Source organism: Oryctolagus cuniculus, chromosome 7 (assembly GCF_051225735.1).
Source record: "Oryctolagus cuniculus isolate XC-2025 breed Fujian yellow rabbit chromosome 7, ASM5122573v1, whole genome shotgun sequence".
Classification (NCBI taxonomy): Eukaryota; Metazoa; Chordata; class Mammalia; order Lagomorpha; family Leporidae; genus Oryctolagus; species Oryctolagus cuniculus.
Genome location: NC_142873.1, coordinates 85,642,526 through 85,666,578, shown reverse-complemented (window position 1 = coordinate 85,666,578; position 24,053 = coordinate 85,642,526). Strand labels below are relative to the sequence as shown.

General features: G+C 37.7%; 1 protein-coding gene across 1 annotated transcript in view; it reads right to left on the bottom strand.

Moving 5' to 3' along the window:
• COL24A1 (collagen type XXIV alpha 1 chain) overlaps positions 1–24,053 on the bottom strand; it is a gene marked incomplete at its 5' end in the record, with an annotated part of 418,086 nt that overhangs the window by 373,906 nt on the left and 20,127 nt on the right. Inside the window, one exon of the mRNA XM_089299394.1 lies at positions 8,764–10,130. Within this exon, the coding sequence (XP_089155520.1) occupies positions 8,764–10,130 (1,367 nt within the window). The remainder of the gene's footprint in view (positions 1–8,763; positions 10,131–24,053) is intronic.

Genomic DNA, 24,053 nt, shown 5'->3' with positions numbered 1-24,053 from the left:
GTCACCACTTGTCCAGCCTTACAAATGATTATTAAGGATGTGCTACACACAGAGAACAATAATCACCATTATGAAAGAATGTGAGGGCAGAAAATCTTCTAGTAAAAGTAAAAAGGGAATCCAAAGCAAACAAATAGGGATATGTATGAAGAATGATAGGACCAAACCATTACTTATCAATAATAACCTTAAAAGTCAATGACCTAAATCCTCCAATTAAAAGATACAGACTGGCTGAATGGATTAAAAAATAAGACCCATCTGGGGCCAGCACTGTAGTGTATCAGGTTAAGATGCCGCCTGCCACACCAACATCCCATATGGGCACAGGTTCAAGTCCTGGCTGCTCTACTTCCAATCCAGTTCCCTGCCAATGGCCTGGGAAAGCCGCAGAGCTTGGTTCAAGTGCTTGTGCCCTGAACCCATTTGGGGAACCTGGAAGAAAATCCTGGATCTTGGGGTCGGTGCCATGGCACAGTAGGTTTATCATCCACCTGCGGTGCCAGCAGCCCACATGGGCACTGGTTCTAGTCCCAGATGCCCCTCTTCCAATCCAGCTCTCTGTTATGGCCTGGGAAAGCAGTAGAAGATGGCCCAAGTCCTTGGGCACCTGCACTTACATGGGAGACTGGGAAGAAACACCTGGCTCCTCCTGGCTTCGGATCAGCACAGCTCCAGCCATTGCAGCCATTTGGGGAGTGAACCAATAGTCGGAAGACCTCTCTCTCTGTCTCTTCCTCTCACTCTCTGTAACTCTACCTCTCAAATAAATAAATAAAATCTTAAAAAAAAAAAGGAAAAGAATATCCTGGATCTAGGTTTCAGTCTGGCCTAGCATTGAACATGTGGCCACTTGGGGAGTGAAGCAGTGGATGGAAGACTTCTATGTCTCTCTGCCTCTTCATCTTCCTCTCTCCCTCTCAGTAACTATGCCTGTTAAATAAATAAATAATTCTTTTAAAAAAAGACCAATCTATTTGCTGCCTACATGAAACACAGCTCACAAACAATGATACATGCACACTGAAAGGGAAAAGATGGAAAAAGATATTCCATGCTAACAGAAAACAAAAATGAGCAGATGTCACCACCCTAATTCAGACAAACTAAACTTTAATACAAAAAGCTTTTTTTTTTTTTTTTTGACAGGCAGAGTGGACAGTGAGAGAGAGAAACAGAGAGAAAGGTCTTCCTTTGCCATTGGTTCACCCTCCAATGGCCGCCGCAGCCAGCGAACTGCAGCCGGCGCACCGCGCTGATCCAATGGCAGGAGCCAGGTACTTATCCTGGTCTCCCATGGGGTGCAGGGCCCAAGGACTTGGGCCATCCTCCACTGCACTCCCGGGCCACAGCAGAGAGCTGGCCTGGAAGAGGGGCAACCGGGACAGAATCCGGCGCCCCGACCGGGACTAGAACCCAGTGTGCCGGCACCGCAAGGCGGAGGATTAGCCTAGTGAGCTGCGGCACCGGCTTTTAAGAGAGACGACGGCATATGTAATTGATTAAGAGATCAATTCAACAGGAACATGAGACTATAATAAATATGCACCCAATGCCAGGGAACCTGGCTAATTATTTAGAAAAGATGTTAATAGATCTAAAGGGAGATACAGACTCAATACAATAGTTATCCAGACATCAACACCCCACTTTCATCAGTGGGCAGATCAACTAGACAGAAAAGTAACAAAAAAACACAACAAACCTACTCTACAAAATGGGCCAAATGGACCTAACTGATATCTATAGAGTATTTAATCCCATAGCTACAAAATGCACATTCTTAAAAATCAGTGCATGGAACTTTATCTAGGATAGACCATATGCTAGGACATAAAGCAAGTCTGAAAATTTTTAAAAATTTGAGATCATATTGCATATCTTTTCTGACTAAAATGGAATTAAGTTGGAAATTAACAACTTAAGAATCTGTAGAAAATATGCAAACACATGGACACTGAACACTGCTCCTAAATGAACAATCAGTAATAGAAGAAATCAAGCCCGCACCACGGCTCACTATGCTAATCCTCCACCTTGCGGCGCTGGCACACTGGGTTCTAGTCCCGGTCAGGGTGCCGGATTCTGTCCTGGTTGCCCCCCTTCCAGACCAGCTCTCTGCTGTGGCCAGGGAGTGCAGTGGAGGATGGCCCAAGTCCTTGGGCCCTGCACCCGCATGGGAGACCAGGAGAAGCACCTGGCTCCTGCCATTGGATCAGCGCGGTGTGCCGGCCGCAGCGCGCCGGCAGCAGCGGCCATTGGAGGGTGAACCAACGGCAAAGGAAGACCTTTCTCTCTGTCTCTCTCTCTCACTGTCCACTCTGCCTGTCAAAAAATTTAAAAAAAAAGAAGAAATCAAAAGGAAAATTCCTGAAATTAATGAACATGAGAATGCAACATATCAAAACTTATGGGATAGAGCAACAGCAGTATTAAGAGGAGAATTTACAGCAATTAATGCCTACATCAAGAAATTGGAAACGTATCAAATTAATGAGCTATCAATGCATCTTAAGGACCTAGAAAAGCAATAATAAACCCAACCCAAAAATAGTATAAAAGAAATAATTAAAATCAGAGAGGAAATCCAAATGGCCAGTAGACACATGAAAAAATGTTCAGGATCACTAGCCATCAGGGAAATGCAAATCAAAACCACAATGAGGTTTCACTTCACCCCAGTTAGAATGGCTTACATACAGAAATCAACCAACAACAGATGCTGGCAAGGATGTGGAGAAAAAGGGACACTTATCCACTGTTGGTGGGAAGGCAAACTGGTAAAGCCACTATGGAAGACAGTTTGGAGAATCCTCAGAAACCTGAATATAGCACTACCACAGGACTCAGCCATCCCACACCTTGGAATTTACCCAGTGGAAATTAAATTGACAAATAAAAGAGCTGTCTTCACCTCAATGTTTATTGCAGCTCGATTCACAAAGACATGGAACCAACCTAAATGCCCATCAACAGAACACTGGATAAAGAAATTATGGGATATGTACTCTGTGGAATACTATACAGCAGGTAAAAAAAATGAAATCTGGTCATTTGAAACAAAATGGAGGAATCTGGATAACATCATGCTGAGTGCAGTAAGCCAGTCCTTGATCAGTGTCAACTAACTGAGCACCAAAAAGGAAACCTGTTGAAGTGAAATGGATACTATGAGAAACAATGACTTGATCAGTGCTTGTCCTGTCAAGGAACAACTTAATACTTTATCCCTTTTAGTATTTTTTTTGTTCTACTTAATACTATTGGTTGAACTCTTTAATTAGCACACAATTATTCTTAGGCATTTAAATTTAACTGAAAAGTGATCCCTGTTAAAAATAAGAGTGTGAATAACAGAGGGAGGAGATGTACAGTTTGGCACATGCTCACTCGGACTTACTCCTAATGGTAGAGTTAGAAACGTGCCAGGGGATTCCAATTTAATCCCATCAAGGTGGCATGTACCAACGCCATCTCATTAATCAAAGTGATCAGTTTCAGTTTTGGTTGATCATAATGATAGGGTTAAGTGTCAAAGGGATCACATAAACAAGACTAGTGTCTGCTAATACTAACTGATAGAATCAAAAAGGGAGAGAATGATCCAACATGGGAAGCGGGATACACAGCAGACTCATAGAATGGCAGATGTCCTGAACAGCACTCTGGCCTCAGAATCAGCCTTTAAGGCATTCAGATCTGGCTAAAAAGCCCACGAGAGTATTTTAGGCATGGAAAGCCAAGACACTCTGGAAAAAAAAAAAAAAAAAAAAAAACTAAATGAAAGACCTCTGTGAGTGCTGTGAGTGAGATCCCAGCAGAAAGAACAGGCCATCAAAGAAGGAGGTACCTTTCTCTGAAGGGAGGAGAGAACTTCCACTTTGACTATTGCCTTGTCTAAATAAGATCGGAGTTGGCAAACTCAAAAGGCTTCCATAGCCTTGACAGCTCATAACAACAGCCTCGGGTGATTACTGACGTCATAAATAAGAGTGTCAATTGTTAAATCAACAACAGGAGTCACTGTGCACTTACTCCCCATGTAGGATCTCTGTCCTTAATATGTTGTACTAGTGAATTAATGGTAAAACTACTACTCAAACAGTACTCTATACTTTGCATGTCTATATGGGTGCAAAATGTTGAAATCTTTACTTAGTAAATACTAAGTAGATCTTCTGTTTTATATAAAGATAATTGAAAATGAATCTTGATGTGAATGGGATGGGAGAGGGAGTGGGATATGGGACGGTTGCAGTTGGGAGTGAGGTTATGGGGGGAAAAACTGCTATAATCCATAAGTTGTACTTCGGAAATTTATATTTATTAAATAAAAGTTAAAAAAAATTGGCAAAGGACTTGAACAAGCATGTGGCTAATGGACACATGAAAAAATGATCAGAATTATTAGCCATCAGGGAAATTCAAATCAAAACCACAATGAGGTTTCACATCACCCCAGCCCAGCCCCAGCTGTTATAGGCATTCAGACAATGAACTACCAGATGAAATACCTACCTTCCTTGCTTCCTTCCTTCTGCCCTCCCTCCCTTCCACTTTTATCTCCTTCTCCCCCCTCCCATACCCCCACTGTAAATAAAATGCATATAAATGAGAAAATATTTTAAAATGAAGAAAAAGAATTACTCCATGCAACACAGAAACAGTTCAATCAATATAGTTCACTATCTTCTAACTATTTCAAGATGACATTTCTCTAAAAGAAGGAAGTTTGAAGAAAAGTTACAAGAGATGAAAAGAACAATGAAGGTAATGCATTGTGAAGCAGAACTTCAGCAAGATATGAAAGAGCAAAAAAGAAGCCATTATCAATGAAATTCATGTCAGAATCAGCAGCAACTATTAAAATACAAGTGAAAATTCAAAATAGGTGTATGGATGCAGAATAAATGAATCCATACAAAATGAGTTGAAAAAGAGCAGTCACAGTGATATGGTTATAGATAAGATAATAAATATATCTACATTAAAAATGACATTCGACATATGGAAATCAGTGTGCTTGAAGAATACAGAAAAACAGAACAAAATCTTTGAGGATATAAAGGGAGATTTTCCTATAATAAAAATAATTTTCTGTGGCCAGCGCTGCGGCTCACTAGGCTAATCCTCCGCCTTGCGGCGCCGGCACACTGGGTTCTAGTCCCAGTCGGGGCGCCGGATTCTGTCCCGGTTGCCCCTCTTCCAGGCCAGCTCTCTGCTGTGGCCAGGGAAGTGCAGTGGAGGATGGCCCAAGTCCTTGGGCCCTGCACCCCATGGGAGACCAGAATAAGTACCTGGCTCCTGCCATCGGATCAGTGTGGTGCGCCGGCCGCAGCATGCCAGCCGCGGCGGCCATTGGAGGGTGAACCAACGGCAAAGGAAGACCTTTCTCTCTGTCTCTCTCTCTCACTGTCCACTCTGCCTGTCAAAAAAATTATAATAATTTTCTGATCAAAACAGTACTAGGAAAAAGCGATACAGAACTGGGTAATTTTCATGAACTTTAAAGATGGTAAACAAATTGTGTGAGTATACAAAGAATTGCATGGATATAGTACACATTTCCTAGAAATGGGAAAAACCAAACTGGTCTCAAACTTACCACAGAAATATCCATTTAAAAGCAGTGAAACAATCCCCACAAATTCATCACGTTATTACCAATCTTACTCCCTCATTAGTGCTCTAAAATCTACCTTTAATCTTCTATCCTGTACAGAAGTTCAACCATCACTTTCCCTACTTTTGCTCAGTTTTTATTTTATTTGCTTTCTCTGTATTTTTGAGCACTATTAATTACTTTCTTCTCAAACCTCTCTTCTTTGGCTTTTGTGAAAGTATACTATTCTTCTCTCCATTTTCCACATCACATTTCTGTTTTTCTCTTCTATAACAAAAAAGCAAACTTTTCTCATTATTTGACTCTTTATCATATGCAAAACTCCTTTCTTTGAAAGTATTATCCTACCGTGTATCTTCAACTAATGATATTAATGGGAAAACTCCCAAATCCAGATACCTAGCCTTGATCTCTCTTCTTCATTTCAGCTTCTGTAACTTCTTCAGTAGCTTACTGAGCTATCAATAGTTACTTAAATGGTTTAACCTAAATGCTTTCCTCCTCTAAAATTTACTTCCTCTTTTAATAACTTTTAGTAATGGTATCAACAGCCTCTCAATCTGCAGGCTTAAAATATGATTCTCATTTTCAATCCTCTTCCTTTCTCCTTGGTCCCTAGGTTCATCAAATTTCCTAGTCTGTCAAATCTTGTTTGAAAATATCTCTTGAAGTCAATCTTTCCTTAGAATTTTCACTTTGGCTAACATATATAATGGCCTAGTCCACTAACACCATATATTACCAAGATGGTGACAGGAGCTTTCCAACTATTCTGCACATTGCTCCCAGACTGACTTTCTCACTAATACACATCCTTAGAACCTTCAAAAAATCCCCCAATGAGAACTAGATAAAGTTAGAACTATCCATTTGACAAGCTTCTCCACAACCTGACATCATCTAGTTTGGGTCATGATTTGACAAACACCATTCACCCTAATATTATGAAATTGTTTGGGTTTTAGATGTAGAAAACCTTGGTTTAAATTTATCGGTATCATTTATCAACAATGTTTTTGTGAGCAAGTAAATTCACTCCTCTGGGCTTCAATTTCTTCACCTAAAAAATGAATTTAATAATGCTAACCTTACAAAGTTCTTTTCAGATAATGTATATGAAGGATGTGGTAGGACATCTTCCATGAGGTATAAACTTATTAACTACTATGCTATTTTCCTGATGTAAAAAAACCCCTCCAATCAATTATTGAAATTTTACTAATTATTTGAACATAGTTTACAAACTGTTAGTCTATAAAAACCATCCTGAAGAGCTCAGCTTTTAAGAGATCTCTCATAAAGATTCACTTAAAAACAATTATTTTTCTTACTTTGAATATCTCTACCCTATACACGTAGTTTGTATCTCCCTGCAGCATTTATCTTACTTTATAGAGAGATATAAATGTACTTCCTTTATCCCCATTACTGAAATATAAGCTTCTGAGCAATGACTGTGTTATAATTTTTGTTCCTGCTTGGCACATAGCAGAGACAAAGAATATATCTGTTGAATATATTGCCTCACTTACCAATATTCAATGACTACTTTTGGATTTGTAGAACAAATCATTTCTTATTTTACTATACTGTCTATTTCTGAAGCAAGTAAATAGTTTCCCTAACTATTTGTTTAATATGATCTGCCTAATGATTTAATTTTACTATCAAAATGTTGATCATTAATTGTGATAGCTCAAAAGAGTTTATTTTCCAATAATATTATATTCTTCAGATTTTCTATTAAATCTCTAACCATTCTTTGTAATAAGACTTGCTCAATGCCTATAAATAATAACCACAAAAGAAACACAAGCTAAGAAAGTGGTATATTCTCCCATTCTGTTTTCTGTAACTAAAACAATGACTCAAATTTTATGTTTACTGAATAAATATTTTAAGATATATTTTAGTCTACTTGCAATTTTGAAAAATATTAATTTCTAAATACATGAGTAAATCCTTAAAGGTATACAAATGTAAAAGGCAAAAACAATTGTTCTAATGTTGTGATTTGATTAGCTTTAAGTGGTTTTTAAATGATTTGAGAAATATTTTAATGCTGATCTCTAATTGTACCCATAACTAAAGAAACAGAGGAAGAAAAATTAAGCTTATTATATCACAGTTTTGTTTACATGTTATTACATACGTTGCTTGGTTGTTTTTTTCCACTGAATGGACTGACAGATTATTTTTGTATAAGGCAGGTAGAATATTTCTTTAAACCATAAAGGCAGTGAACCATATTTATATACAATGAAATATGTTACTCTTGATGGAAATGAAGGTATTTCACTTAGAATGATAATGTCAGGGATTTATTTTCCCCATTAGTGACTCACTTCAACATAATTGTTATCTAAAATAAACTTTACACTTTATTTAATCTATTTGATGCTATTTGACTGAAAGTATATTTAATTGATGCATTAAATATGTTTTTTAAATTTTTTACTTATATGAGAGAGAGTTCAGTGTTCCTAGCCACTGCTACACTTCCCAAATGCATGCAACAGGCTGAGGCTTGGGCTGGAATGAAGCCATGAGTCGGGAATTCAATTCAGGTCTCAAACACGGGTAGCAGGAATCCAATTACTTGAGCTATCACAGCTGCATCCCAGGCTTCTCATTAGTCAGAAGTTGGAATCAGGAAAGAGAGTCAGGTACCAAACCCAGGCACTCCAACAAGTGATGCGGGGATCCTAACAAGTGTCTTAACCACTAGGCCAAAAATTCACTTTATATTTTTCTTAAATCTACCATGACTTGTATATCCCTCTCACAGCACAGCTATGCAGTAAGTTTATGACTTTTTTGAAAATAAATAATGCTGCTCTATATTTGGCACTGGAATTCCTAGTTGAGTCTCAGCTGAACAAGAAAATCATATAGCTTATATAGCTTGTCTACCACTTTACCATAATTTAGCAGTGTTTACATCCTGACAATTACAATAAAAGAGGTATAATGTTAAGCCAGGATTGCATTCTAGCAGAAGTATTCGAGGAACCATAAATTCCTCACTGCCAGGACACATTTTTGTGACACATCTAACCTGTTGTATATTGTTGGGTTCAAATATATTATATATTAATGCATTAAGGTATATGTAAAAGCAGAAACAAAAAGCAACTTACAGGAGGTCCAGTGTTCCCTTTTGGCCCTCTCAGATACTCCATGCGAAGCAGTGTATTAAGATCCTCATCATAATAATAGTCATAAAGCTCAGTTTCATAGCTATTTTCAATGGGGTAAGTAGTGTCAGGATAAAATTCACCTTCCTTCCTTAGATCAAGGTGGTTATTCACAGATGGTTCATCTGTCACTCTATAGAAGGTTGTATTTAAAATCTGTTGCATTTCCATTAGTTCATTAGTGTGTAGATTTGCTGTGATAGCCTTGTTATGATCAGTGATTGCATCCTGTTTTAAACGTGGAAGAATAGATGACATTTTCTTAAACAGTGGCAAAGCAGTTACTTTATCATCATACGCTGTGATATTGTCAGAAACATTTAAGGGAGAAATCAGTTTCTCACTGGCATTCATTCTTGTATCACTGAATCGATGATGAGTCACTGACTGGCTTAAATTTGTCTGTGTATGTTTCTCAGTGGTCATTTCTTTGACCTGAATCCCATAGTTGGTGAGATCCACAGCAGAGATATTTCCTGAATGAAGAGATGTTAACTGAGATCTTGACATCTGGTGTTCTTGTACTTTTTGCACTGTAGCAGAGTCATTGATGATATTTAGAATGCTTTTGCCTTCCGTAAATATATCCTCTGACAGTCCTATTTCATCACGTTGTTTGGGCAGGGGAGAGCTCTCTGGTATCTTGGCTGCTATGATGGTTGTGCGAAGAAGGCTTGTTTCAGGTCGAAATTTGTCTGCTTGGTGACACTGCTGTTTCCCATACCTGCAGTAGTCTGCAGATGCTTCAGCAGCAGGAATAATATCCAACTGACATACTATTCCTTCAAAATGGACTGAATTATTATTTATACTTCCCAAGGTAAACACACTGTTAGAATCAAAAGTCGGGACTTTAGAAGTAGTCTCTCTGCTAAAATATTTCTTTCCACACTCAACAAACATGGAGACAACTTGGTTTGTAACAGTAATGGCAAATGAGTGCCATTGCCCATCATGAACACTGGAGTTGAAAACTACAGATTGTTTTCCTCCAATATGTACAACTAACTTTTTAGGTAGTAACTGGACTCCTAATTGCAGCTTATTCTTATTTCTAATGCTGAAGAGAAATGCATTGTTCATTCTATGTGACTGTAACCCAATTAACATTGTAAATGACTGTCCTAAATTGGCAGGTAAAATGTTCATGAGAGGTGACTCAATATAAGTGTCATTTTTTAAAATGACACCTGATTCTGTTACATGGAACCCCTGAGGTAATGGTGTAGATGATGATGGTAGAGCAGTCACTGATGATGAGTGTCTTACATCTTTGCCTCCAAGGCCTAGTTGATGAAGAATATCTATGCCTGGAAATTAAAAAGAGAGAGAAAGAGGAAGAAAGAAAGAATCTTACTCTTATGCATTCATGTGTTCATATAAATGTTTGGGTATGAGAAATCATTCTTGTATCAACAGTAATTGCCAAATAAGCATACTCTATCAATGACTAATTTCCAGATAAAAAGAGATAGGGCTTGAAGAATAAGATGTTATGCACAACAGTGTAATAAAGTGTATGCAAGTACATCCACAAACATACCCACATATCAATATCTCTAAATCCAAATTTTAAAGAATTAGTTTAGCTCCCACAATGTTCCCATTTGACTAGGATTCTTATTTGTTACTTCAGTTAATACACATTTCCTAGGAGCATCAGATGTCACCTACTTCTTTAATTTAGAACTTAAAATTTGGGTCAGCACTGTGGCACAGTAGGTTAATGCTCTGCCTGCAGTACCGGCATCCCATATGGACACTGGTTCTAGTCCTGGCTGCTCCTTTTCCAATCTAGCTCTCTGCTGTGGCCTGGAAAAGCAGTAGAAGATGGCCCAAGTCCTTGGGCCCCTGAACCCATGTGGAAGACCTGGAAGAAGCTCCTGGCTCCTGGCTTCGGACTGGCGCAGCTCCGGCCGTTGCGGCCATTTGGGGAGTGAACCACCGGAAGGAAGACCTTTCTCTCTGTCTCTCCCTCTCACTGTCTGTAATTCTACCTCTCAAATAAAGAAATAAAATCTCTAAAAACAAACAAACAAGTGAAAGAACTTAAAAGCTAATGACATCTGGGACTGGTGCTATGGCACAGAATATTATAGCCCTGGTCTGCAGTGCTGTCATCCCATGTGGGTGCTGGTTCAAGTCCCAGCTCTTCCACTTTGATCCAGCTCCCTGCTAATGAGCCTGGAAAATCAGCAGAGGATTGGGCCTGTGCACCCATGTGGGAGACCCAGAAGACGACCCTGGCTCCTGGTTTCAGATCAGCTCAGCTGCGGCTGTTGCGGCCATCTGGGGAGTGAACCGACAGATGGAAGACCTCTATCTCTCTCTATATATATACCTCTTTAACTCTTTCAAATAATTAAAATAAATCTTTAAAAAATATTAATGAGATCCGCATTAAGGAGAAATGGGTCAAACTTGCAAAAATCAACTTGTTATTTGACTCAGCTAGGTGAGATCAGATCTGAAATTGACATTTCAAGTCATGTTAAATCAAATGCCATTTGTAAAAGATGGTAAATCCTTTCTTAAAAATATAGAACAGCTTAGTTTGTTGAATGATCTTCATTATTCTTTGAATTATAAAGGGTCATCTGTATCTCTGTATATATAAAGATATATATATATAATATATAATCATCCACAATGAGAAATGCTAAAGAATTGTGGTAAGTTAAGAATAATAAGTGTTTGAAGATTAACTAGGAACATTTTAAGTCACCTTAATTTTTCTTTTGAAGAAAATTAGTAGATATTTAATAATTTGTGTTCTTTACAAGTAACAAAATACAATGGAGACTCTGTCCCATGTCTGAGAGCTATAGAAATGATTACTGAATATCATTCTCATTTAATGCACCAATGAGGGGTTCTCAATAAGTGTGCAGAAAATGAATAATATGAAAATATGCATGGACTTCAAAATGGTTTTATACCAAAATAAATTTAGGCTTTAATTCCACTTCCCATGAATTTTTGAAGTACAGTTATACAATTAAAATGTTTTCTCATAGGAATCTTCACAAAACACTCAAATATTTTGTTTTGGGGTTGGCACAACCATTATTTTACCAATAAAATTGTTGTATTTTTAGAACTATCTTAAAAGATACAGATGGTGTCCCATTTTTTGACTATATAATTGTGTACAGTAGTAACTATAATTCAAATTTTTTGAATTCTGCTTTTTCTCTTGGGCAAACAACATGCAGTATAATACTCTTTTGATGGTAGGTAGCGACAGTGAGCCCAACTGCCAATCAGCTCGAGATCACAAAGATAACCAGTTGATTTTCTAAATCTACACCACACTGTACAGCAAAGCCATGATGTCAGTAGGCTAGGTTTACAAAAGCATTTTCAATTTAGGAAAATTTTCATTTTGAATTGGTTTATCAGGACATTGTGGGGAGCAACTCGGACTAGACTAAGTTACTGGAATTAAGACTTATTCTATGCATCTGCTCTCCCACAATATGGCGCTGGGAGAAAAGAAAACAGCTTCTACACAGCTGCCTCCAGTTCAGCCAATAAACTGTAGGACTTGCTCCTGATTGGAGAGCAGCGTACTCGGTGTGTGGGCAGCCGAGTTAGGATTGGTGGAGGAGGACTATAAAGGAGGAGTGAGACGGCATGCACCGGGAACATCTAAGGGGAACATCTAAGGGGAACATCCGAAGGAACACCTGTGCAACCCCCGAGAGAGCCGGCCGGCGGTGTGCCGCTCCCCTGCGGAAGTGGGGAATGTGGCAGGGGGAACCGCCCTTCCACGGAGGTGGAAGGGACAGTAGCCAACCCGGGAAGAACCAGCAGCAAACCCGGGGAGGGCCGAGCAGGCGAAAGAACAGCGCAGGGTCCTGTGTCGTTCCTCCACGAAGAGGGGGAGCGACATAATGGTGCCGTGACTCGGATATGAAGCCTAGGCAGGGTTTAGTGTCGTTCCTCCATGAAGAGGGGGAGCGACAGACATGACTTCGTTGTGAACTGAGGAGCCTCTGGACAAACGTCCACGTCTGATATTGATAGTATGTCTCAAACTCTTCTACCAATATATTCCCAACAGTAGTGTAGAATCAGAAGCATCTCCAGGGATTTGGGGGCATATTTCAAAGCAGACCCACATAATCACAAAAATTACCTTTCTCATGCTTTCTCAATTTATGCAAAATTTTAATCCATAATAATGTGTTTTAACACACAATATAAATTACTTATCAGTTAAACTAACTAATTTTATACCTCCTGATACACATGGCACATTAGTCTGTGACTTCAGTTCCCCTCACTCAAGGTTTCTTGACTCTAAAAATATGTACATCTCAATCTGAGAAGTAAACTGGAAGAACTGCACCTGGGAAAATAACAATGCCAAAATTTAAAGAGGGTGCAGTCATAAAGTATACGAAGTTGTAATTCTCTGATGCTAAATAAGCTACCAATACACAAAAGAATAAACCACTGTAACTGATATAACAAGGGCTACAGCTTGCCAGAAGAAAATTTCCTGTTTTAGAGACCCCTTGCCAATGATTGCCTCAAATTTCTGATCCTATTAAAAGGAAATATTACTAGGAAGAGTGTTATTTGAAAACTTTGGAGTGTATATTTGTGCTTTCAATATTTCTTTACATGTCTATCAGTATGTTCCCTCATTCTCTTTTTATTGATGTTTTATGACAAATAAATGCTTTTTTAACAATCAAATTATCTTTGATTATTTATTATTCAATAAATTTTGTGTTAGTGCAACAACTTTGCATTCCTAAAATAAAATCTACTTTCCAGTTTTGTGTTATTCTTTTGAATACCTTACTGGATTCTTGACTAATAATTTATACGGTATCATTACAACAATATTCACAAATCAAGTAACTTATATTTTCTCTTATTGTCTTCCTTTATCAAATTATTTCATTAAAATTTCATTATTTCTATGTATCAGAGCAATTTAAATAATTTCAGAATTATATTTTTGTTCCCAGAAGTTACATAAAACACATCTGTAAATCAAACTTTCAGTTGGTTCTTTTATTTATAGTTCTTCATTCACTTTCCCAATCTCTTCTATGTTAATTGATTTGTTCTATTTCCTGCTGTATCCTGTGTCAATTTTAAAAGTTTTGGTACTGAACAATTTCTTCTAGGTCTTAAATGTATTATCCATAGCTCTTCATATAATATTCTAATTATTTTTGTTTTCCTATTTCTGTGGTTGTTTACTCTCCAATTTATAATTTTGAATATTTTGCTCTTAATTCATTGTCATCATTGGTCATTTCAAAATATAGCTTTGAAGCAAAAGATTGCCCAAGTGCTTGGGTCTTGGCCACTGACATGGCAGACCTGGATGGAGTTCCAGGCTCCTGGCTTAGGCCTAGCCCGGCCTTGGGCCCCTGTGACCATCTGAGGAGTAAACCAGTAGATAGATCTCTCTCTGTCTCTCCCTCTCTACAACTCTGCTTTTCAAATAAATAAATAAATCTTTAAAATACTTATATAAATAGATTCCTTTACACGATTTCTGTTATCATTAATTTCATTATCTGTTTTCATTAGTTATCTTTTCCTGTTTTGTTCCATTTTATTCTTTTTCCAATTTATGAAGTGAGTACTTAATCTTTTATTTTTCCTTCCTTCCATATTGAGGAAGGCATAATACTTTAACCATATACCACAGATTTTGATATGTGGTATCTTCATTTTTGTTGTTTTCTATAAAATAATTTTATTTGTATTTTCTCTTTATCCCAAGAGATTTAAGAGAAAACTTTAAATTTTCCAATTAGTAGAGGCTTTTTATTATCTAAATGCTATAAAATTTAACTTTGGGGTGATTGCTGGGCACAGCAGCTAAGTAGCCACTCAGGACTACCACACCCCATGTCAGAGTACCTGGCTCAAGTGCTGGTTACACTCTTCCAGTCCAGCTGCCTGCTAACGTGTATCCTCAGAGGCAGCAGGCTCAAGGACTTAGGTCCCTGCCAATCACAGAGAGACAGGAAATTCTGGTATCCTGGCTTTGGAGTGGCCCAGTCCCAGCTGTTATGGGCATTTGTGGAGTAAACCAGTGGATGCAAGATCTCACTCTGTGTGTATGTGTGTGTCCCTCTGCCTTCAAATAAAATGAAAATAAATTTTCAAAATCAACTTTATTATTACCAGAGAATGGTGTTTCATCTGCACTTTAAATATTTTTTATTTGATTTAAGTTATATAAGTTTCATGTATTTCATATAAACAGATTTAGGAACACAGTCATACTTTTCCCCCTACCCTCCCTCCTGCCCACACTCCAACCATTCCTCTGCCTCCCTTTCACACTCCCACTGTTAATTTTTGAAACTTAATTAGGCCTAATAACTGGTCAGTTTATATTTCACAAGCAGTTACAAAGTTTCAGGGTCCAGAATTTCATACATACCAGTCAGTTGTACTTCATTATGTTATTTATATCCTGTATACCCTTGCTTATTTTTATACAGTTAGTCTGTCATGGGCAGAGAGGTAACCCTCTTACCACTATCATGTTTAATCTGGGCTTTTGTGGTCTCTGCTATATGAATACTGATACCATGGTGGTTATACACAGTCATAAAATTCATGTAGTCATTGAGTACTGTACTTTCTAGATTTATAAAAACACTTTTATGTCTAGTTTATTTGGGAGTTAGGATATAGGGGATGTTGCTAATTTTTTTATCTGGCAGTAAAACTAAGCTCCCTTCCTGTTTTTTTTCTTTTCTTTTTTCTTCCTTTTCATTTTGTTTTCACTTGCCTGAAATGCCTTTGCCCAAGCTTTTGTTTTGATTTCTTAAATCACTGTTAAAGAGGAAAAAACCTGATTTGTTTGTGATTCTGCTGGAATTGTTTCTTTATATATTCTAAACCTGTTTAACTTTACTGTTATGGCTTGTTTAATCTGTCATGTGATTGTACACTGCTTTACCACTTTAATTTTTAAAGTCTTTCACTATACATGGTTTATTTGCTTTGCTTTTTGTGTATAGTTCTTTTGAGATTTAGAAAACTTGTGTTTTGGATTCTAAGCATTACTTTTAAACTTATAAGAGTACTTCAAAAAGTTCTTGGAAAAATGGGATTAAAAAATAAGCTTATGGGGCTGGCACTGTGGTGTAGTGGGTAAAACCACTGCCTGCCATGCTGGCATCCCATATGTGCATGAGACCCCACTGCTCCACTTCCAATCCAGCTCTCTGCTCTGGTCTGGGAAAGCAGAAGATGGCCCAAGTCCTTGGGCCCCTGCACCCATGTGGGAGATCCAGAGGAAGCTCCTGGCTTCTGGCTTTGGATGGGTGCAGCTCTGGCGGTTGCAGCCAATTGGGGAGTGAATCAGCAGATGGAAGACCTCTCTCTCTCTGCATCTCCTGTCTCTGTGTAACTCTTTCATATAAATAAATAAATCTTTAAAAAATAAGCTTATTTTGGTGCAAAAACTTTTTGAAATCCATGCATACGTTTTTTCATAACATGAATTTTTAATGGAATTTTAATGGAATTTAATGGAATGGATCTAGTGCATGCATGAGTTTTGCATGTTTATTTACTTATCTTTATTTGAAAGGCAGAGAGAAAGGGAGACAGGGAGAGAAAGAGGGAGGGAGAGGGACAGGGACAAGGATCCTCTGGTTTACTCCACAAATCCAGGTCAAAGCCAGGACTCTGGAATTACAAGTGGGTGGCAGGAACCCAAGTACTTGAGTCATCACTTCATCATTTACTGGATATGCATTAGCAAGAAGCAGGAATCAGGAGCAGAGCTTGGACTCAAAACCAGGCACTCCAATATGGGATGCTGGCATGCCAAGTGGTGTGTTAACCAATGCACCAAAAACCCATCCCAGGATTTTGAATTTTACACCAAAATAAACTTATCTTTAAATTCATTTCCATAAACTTTTTGAAGTACCCTGGTAGAATGCCCCTCGTCCTTAATTTATACCTTTATTCCTTCTTTCAGTTGAGCAGTGTTTTCTTTTCTTCCCCTTTCATTCTTCCCATACCATCTTTTTTTTTTTTTTTTTTTTTTTTTTTTTTGACAGGCAGACTTAGATGGTGAGAGAGAGAGACAGAGAGAAAGGTCTTCCTTCCGTTGGTTCACCCCCAAAATGGCTGCCACGGCCGGCGCGCTGCGCCAATCCAAAGCCAGGAGCCAGGTGCTTCCTCCTGGTCTCCCACGCGGGTGCAGGGGCCCAAGCACTTGGGCCATCCCCCACTGCCCTCCCGGGCCACAGCAGAGAGCTGGACTGGAAGAGGAGCAACCGGAACTAGAACCCGGCGCCCATATGGGATGCCGGCGCCACAGGCAGAGGATTAATTAAGTGAGCCACGGCACTGGCCCTATTCTTCCCATACCATCTAATATTAGTCAACAGAAGTATTTAGTTTGGTGTTACCATTTGATTGTTAAATATCTTTATGCTTCTGTTTCTTATTAACTTTGGATTATGTAATTCCCAGCTTCTACAGATAAAACAATCAGCAACATCCCCTCTATACCCCATCTTTTTTCCCTCCTATTTTTGGTAGTTATTTCATTCCTACATGTTCAAGTGACATTTATATACTGCTCTAGTCCCATTTTTTCTTCTGGTAAACAGAGCCAGCCTTTTGCAGTAGTTTCCTTAGTCCCTTTTCCTTTGCTGAAGTTTATCTTCTACTGGTTTCCTCGAGAAGCATTCGTGGGAACAACATTTCCTGAGTGTTGGACCTTGCAGAATTGCTATATGTAGATTATGCCTTCAGTGTCATTGTATATAGAATTCTTTACTGATACTTTCTTGCCTGGGATATCTTACAGATATTGTTAAACCATCTTCAAGGGTTAAATGTTATGAAGAGAAATTTGAGGTCCATTAATTTTTTCTCCTTGTGACTCAATCTTTACCAGTATGTCCAATACAGTTGTTCTTTGTTTTTGAAATGCAGAGATTTTATTAACCTTATGACTCCCTATTGACCATTCTGAGTAAATGTTTCCAGTGCATACTATGCCCATTCATGGTATAGATTTCACGTCTTTTTTTTTTTTTTTTTTTTTTTTTTTTTTTTTTTTTTACTTCAGAAACACATCAAGAATTATATCTTTGGATATTTGCTCTAACTCATAGTTTGGTGTTTTTCTTCAAAAATTCCTGTCATCAGTATTTTGGATCATGCTCTCTCCTATGTGTATCATTTCTCCATAATTCTTTCAAATCTGTTGATCTTTACTTCTGTTTGACTTTCTCAAATCTACCTTTACTGTGTCACCTACAATGTCTAATTTCCCTCTGCGCTTTTTCAAATTTCATCACCATTTATAAGATATTTTTTTCTATAACTTCAAAGTTTCCTGAGCTCATATATCCTTTTAATTTATTGTCATATCCTCCTTTTCCCTGAGGTCAAATATTTCTTGCTTTATCATCTTCTTTCATAAATAAGATTGTTTTCTTTGGATAAATATTTTGTCACCATTGTTATTTGTTTACCAGCACTGCTTTGTGCATGTAAATTCCCATTTCTGCTGCTTTTCCCTACATTTTCTTTGTGTTTTTTTATTTACCATACCAATTCCTTTTATTACCCACAATTTCCTAGTCCTTCAGTTTACTGCTGAGGAAGAAGACAAAGAGCCATGCCTTCCAAATCTCAAAACACAAAGGCACTGCTTCAACATTATCAGCATGTTCTCAAATAGCCCCACCTTTTCCCTAAGACCAGGATGTCTTAACCCAGACCAGGATGTCTTCTGCAGCCAGCTCTGTTTGCGCCTTGACATTCTCCTTCCCCTGTATCCACTCATACTGGTCCACGCTTCAAAATGGACCTTCAGGAAGGGGCTTTCTTGCATGTTCTGAGATCGTTCTTTATTAGTCACTTAGCAATTATCTGTTCATTCTTGATCTTTCTCCTGGGCAGTTTTGCCCTCCTCAGATCTTCTAGTACTTGTTGGCTACAAGACTAAAGGTTAAGTACTTCAGAGTGTGCTCTTCACCTTCAGGAAGTTTGTTTTTGCTGGTGCTTTTTAACAATCTTATTATTGACTTCACTCTTTGAGACATAAGCTTTTTGCAGCATGCTTATAGGGCTTGCAAATGTTAGTCCCCTAGTTTTCAAAAAATGAAGGTTTATCTATTATTTCATTTGTGTTATTTCTTTTGTCTGATACCCAAAAAGAGAAGTGGAAAGATCATATCTCATGGCTTCAAGTTTATATTTACAGTCCATGCCATTTCACAGATGAAAAGTCTGGGGCACAGAGAGATTAAATAATTTCATCGAAGTCACACAGCTGATACATGGTAAGGCAGCTGGTGGTCTGACTTCCAAGTCCCTACACTGTCTCACAGTCATTGTATTCTCCACACCACTGCATATAACTCCTGGCAAACCACACTAATCAATTATGCCAGGGTTACTTTCCTCCCATAGAATCCCACTCTGGGGCAGTACTCTCCAGGTAGTCTCCAGAGTTTGCATCTGAGGGAAAACTGATTTTTCATCCTAGTTTTCAACTTTCATACTTGAGCATGCATACATTTAAATGTTTTGAGCATATGTTAAGGGAAGAAAGAATAGCGAACTCTTAAGGGTAGATGGCAAATATGAGAGGGGTTAGGGAAAACAGGAGACAAAACAGAAAAGAAAAAGAAAGACTATTCAACATTTCATTTAGGCCTGATCCTCAGTATCACCATGTTATAACTTGGGGTAGAATTTAGATATTTGGTACCAGTATGTACAACAAGAAATAACTAAGTTGTTTATGGCAAATTACTTGTTTCCTGAGTGGTCTTACTCAGGAAATAAATACAGTTCATGTCATTTAGGAAATCAATTACCATTTAAAAGAATGCTATGAACTAGGTACTATATTATGTTTTCTTATTTTTTAAGAACAATAGCAGCATTTATTAAATTCTTTCTATGTAGCAAGCATCATTCCAAGAACTTTATTGCATTAAATCACGTAATTCTAACAATCCTAAAAGGTAGATACTGTTGTTATTCCCTTAAAACAGTTATGAAAATTAAGTCACTGGGAAACTTAGTGCCCAAGGTCACCTAACCAGGAAGTGTAGGAGCAGAATTTAAACACAAGCAATCTATAGAGCCTATTCTTAACACAGTGACTTTTTCAGTAACAAATGTGACCTAACAGCAAAAGTGATTGCATCTCTTTCATTTGCTTATTAAATGTCAAGTAAGTGGTGGTATCACTAAAACAAGGACTTGCTCATTTTACTGTAATCATCAGACGTAATGATTTCATCCAAATGATGGCTTCAACTACCACATAGGCTGATGCACAAACCTCTCTTCAGCACCTGTATATCCAACCTGCTACCAAATTTATCCAGGAGACAGCAGTTGTTCAACAAAGCACTTCTAACTCAGGACATTTTTCTAAAACCTTGTTTTCCCTTCTTTAGTGCTTCTCTCAGTGAAGAGCTCTACAACCTTACAAGCAACCAGCATAATCTTTTCATAAAAGAAATTACAGCATGGCACTTTCCAGATCAAAAACCTCTAACGGTATATGAAACTTAATGTCATTTGTCTTTTTCTTATCTCTCCGATTTCATATTCTATCATCTCACCCTGCTTTATTTTGCTCTAGCCAAACTAGACTTCCTAATTCCTTAATCCACTGCACTCCTTTTTTTTTTTTTTACTTTTATTTAGTAAATATAAAATTCAAAAGTACAGCTTTTGGATTATAGCGGCTTTCCCTCCAATAACTTCCTTCCCACCTGCAACCCTTCCATCTCCCACTCCCTTTCCCATTCCATTCACATCAAGATTAATTTTCAATTATCTTTATATTCAGAAGATCAGTTTAGTATATACTAAGTAAAGATTTCAACAGTTTGCACCCACACAGATACACAAAGTATAAAGTACTGTTTGAAGACTAGTTATAGCATTAATTCACATTGTACAACACATTAAGGACAGAGATCCTAGATGGAGAGTAAGTGCACAGTGACTCCTGTTGTTGACTTAACAATTGACACTCTTGTTTATGGCCTCAGTAATCACCCTAGGCTCTTGTCATGAGTTGCCAAGGCCATGGAAACCTTTTGAGTTCGCCAACTCTGATCTTATTTAGACAAGGTCATTGTCAAAGTAGACGTTCTCTTCTCCCTTTAGAGAAAGGTACCTCCTTCTTTGATGGCCTGTTCTTTCCACTGGGATCTCACTCGCAGAGATCTTTCATTTAGGTCTTGTTTTTAAGGCACAGTATTTGCAACTATTGTTTTCTCTGCTCAAGATGCTCTAAAACAGTTCATTCTTGGGATTTGTATCCTTTTGTTGCAACAAACCAAAAGTGTAAGTGTAGCAGATTTCATTGAGCATTGAGTTCTGTGACTCTTTTTTTTTTTTTTTTTTTTTTTTTTGATAGGCAGAGTTAGACAGTGAGAGAGAGAGACAGAGAGAAAGGTCTTCCTTCTGTTGGTTCACCCCCCAAGCAGATTTCCTTGAGCTCTGTGAGTCTTTCTTAAGTGATTAAAACTGAGGTGGTCCTGAGGACCCTCAAACTTGAAGCCGGTGTTAGAAAAAAGGGTCATCTTGGGGACCTGCCTCTAACTTCACTGCCCTGCACTGCCAGTCACTCACCTTTCTCCTCAAGGATAGATCTGCTCACTCCACAGCACTCTCCACTCTCTTACTCTTCACTGAGTTTCTTGCCGTATCAAAACTTACTTGTTTTTTCATCCCATTCCTTCCAACTCCTGCTAAATGTGTACCTCTAGGCCAAGCTTCATTCACCCCACAGGGTTCAGCTTCCATTACCTCTTTCTTAGATTTTCAGTGCAATTTTTGTTCATTGTTATTTTGTGACACACTGATGAGAAATGGATCCTCTCCATTTGTTACTAAAATCAGTCTTCTAAGCTTGCAAAGCTAACACTTGGATAGAGGTACAGACAACTCAAACTTACTTGCTTTTTATTTGAAAAATAAAAAGTAGTATAGTAAGTAGTGTTGATATTACACGACAAGTTAGAATAAAAGTAAAAGGACAGAAAAACGAGAGAAACAGAGGAGGAGAGGTGAGTAAGGAGAAGTAATAAGCAGTAAGCAGAAATCGAGTCTTAGTATTAAACAATCACTTCTACCCAAGTTTTTGATTCATAAATGCAGTGGTTTTAGAGCTGACTCCAAGTGGGAGTAGAGTACAGGAGTCTTCACAAAGTTCATGGAAAATGTGGCATTTTGAAAAAAACTTATGTAAAGATTTTAAAATATTCTTACTCCAAAATAAATTTACCCTTTAATCACATTCTTCCACAAACTTTTAAAGCACTTTCATTCAAGTATATGCCTAACAAAATAGATATGGGAGGATAAATGATTTACAAATATAGAAACCCAAAAACCCTTCTACCTGTTAATATTTTATCACATAGATGTATTTACCATGATTGGACATTACACAATGTGTACATAATTAAGGATGTATATATCTATGGCAATTTAAAAGATTTAAAAATTATCAAATTTTAGATAAAGAGCACAGTATTAACACTTTATACAGTAATTTATAATATTAACCTTTACTGTTGAGTAACTAAATTATTATGGTATTGCATCAATTTTAATGAATTCTCACTTTTAAATTTGTATATATCTGGGTCAGTTAAGTCTCTAAGCTATATTCTTTCCAGTTAGTAGGAAAGAAAAAAATAAAATGTTTAAAATGAAATCACTGAAAGATTATACGGGCTCAATATACTTTTCTTTTCCTTGCCAATTTACCCAAACTGACTAAATTACCTAAATAATTGCCCTATGTTCACTTTGTATTTTTTTTTTTAACAATCTTAGTACAATAGTCGGTGCCAGAATCTATACTCAGATGCAAGCTTCCTGGCTGTAGTTCACTGAGTAAAGGAACTGAAGGAAATTGTTTACTACCAACCATTTTGTTTTATTTTTCCAGTATCATGAGCATATGGGAACAGAGGAGGATCTGGAATATTCTTTCTTTTCCAACTAAAATTTATTGTATCCTCATTATGTAACAGGCACTGCTAGACATTGCACATGTGTTATCTCATTTTATCCACACCAGAGTCTTGTGTGGTATTATTATCTTTACTTTACAATTGTTGAAAATGAGCTGAGGGAATTTTAGAAACCTGCTCAAGGTCACATTGATAACAAAGTCACATGGATACCTCCTGGCGTCTGGCTCCAAAACACCTGTGCTTAAGCATTGCTTACTGGTTATGTTACAAGTAGCAATTATTTATTTATAATATTCCTCATGTAAAACCATCTTGTGTATAAGAAGATAAATGCAAACCTATTTATAAGATGATAAATACTTTAAGCTATGTGTGAAAATTTTGGTTAAATGCCAAAAAGGGTTTTTGGCAGAAGGTATCTGGAGTGACTGCAGCTAGAATGAACTGCTTGTCTGTTAACAATAAGCACATTTTGGATTAATTTATACAGGAAATGTTCTTCTTGGAGATGAGTATTCTACACAGAGATTTCTACACATGTGGTTTTCACACCTAGGGATCAGGAACCTGAGCATACTGTGCATGTTTATAATTAGTTGCACATCTGCATAGTATAAGTCATCCTACAGAAGCATTGCATCTATGCCAGTATCTCACTGGCAGCCAGCATGCCAACCCAGAGAGAGTAAAAAGGAAAGTATACAGGTAAGAAAAGGCATCTATATCTATCAATTCCACAGAAAACTCAGCCTTATATACCTAATATGTCCTGGAAATAGAATCATTTATTGATTAGGTTACACTTAAGCCTTGGTTATCAAAAATATTAAAATTTAAATATAAGATATTTAAAATGACTTTTCCAAGGAGTGGGGTCGATGTTGTGGCATAGCAGATTAAAGCCCTGAACATAGTGCTGGTATCCCATATCGGCACTGGTTCTAGTCCTGCCTGCTCCACTTCCAATTCAACTACATGCTAATACACCTTGGAAAGCAGTAGAAGATGGCCCAAGTACTTAGGTCCCTGCACCCACATCGGAGACCTCGAAGAAGTTCCTGGCTCCTGGCTTTGGAATCAGCTCAGCTCGGGCTATTGCAGCCATTTGGGGAGTCAACCAGTGTATGAAAGACTTCTCTCTCCCTGTTTCTACCTCTCTCTGTAATGCTGTTTTTCAAATAAATAAATCTTCAAAAAAATTTCAAAGAGTAACTTAAGCCACTGAAACACATAAAAACACATAAAAATGTT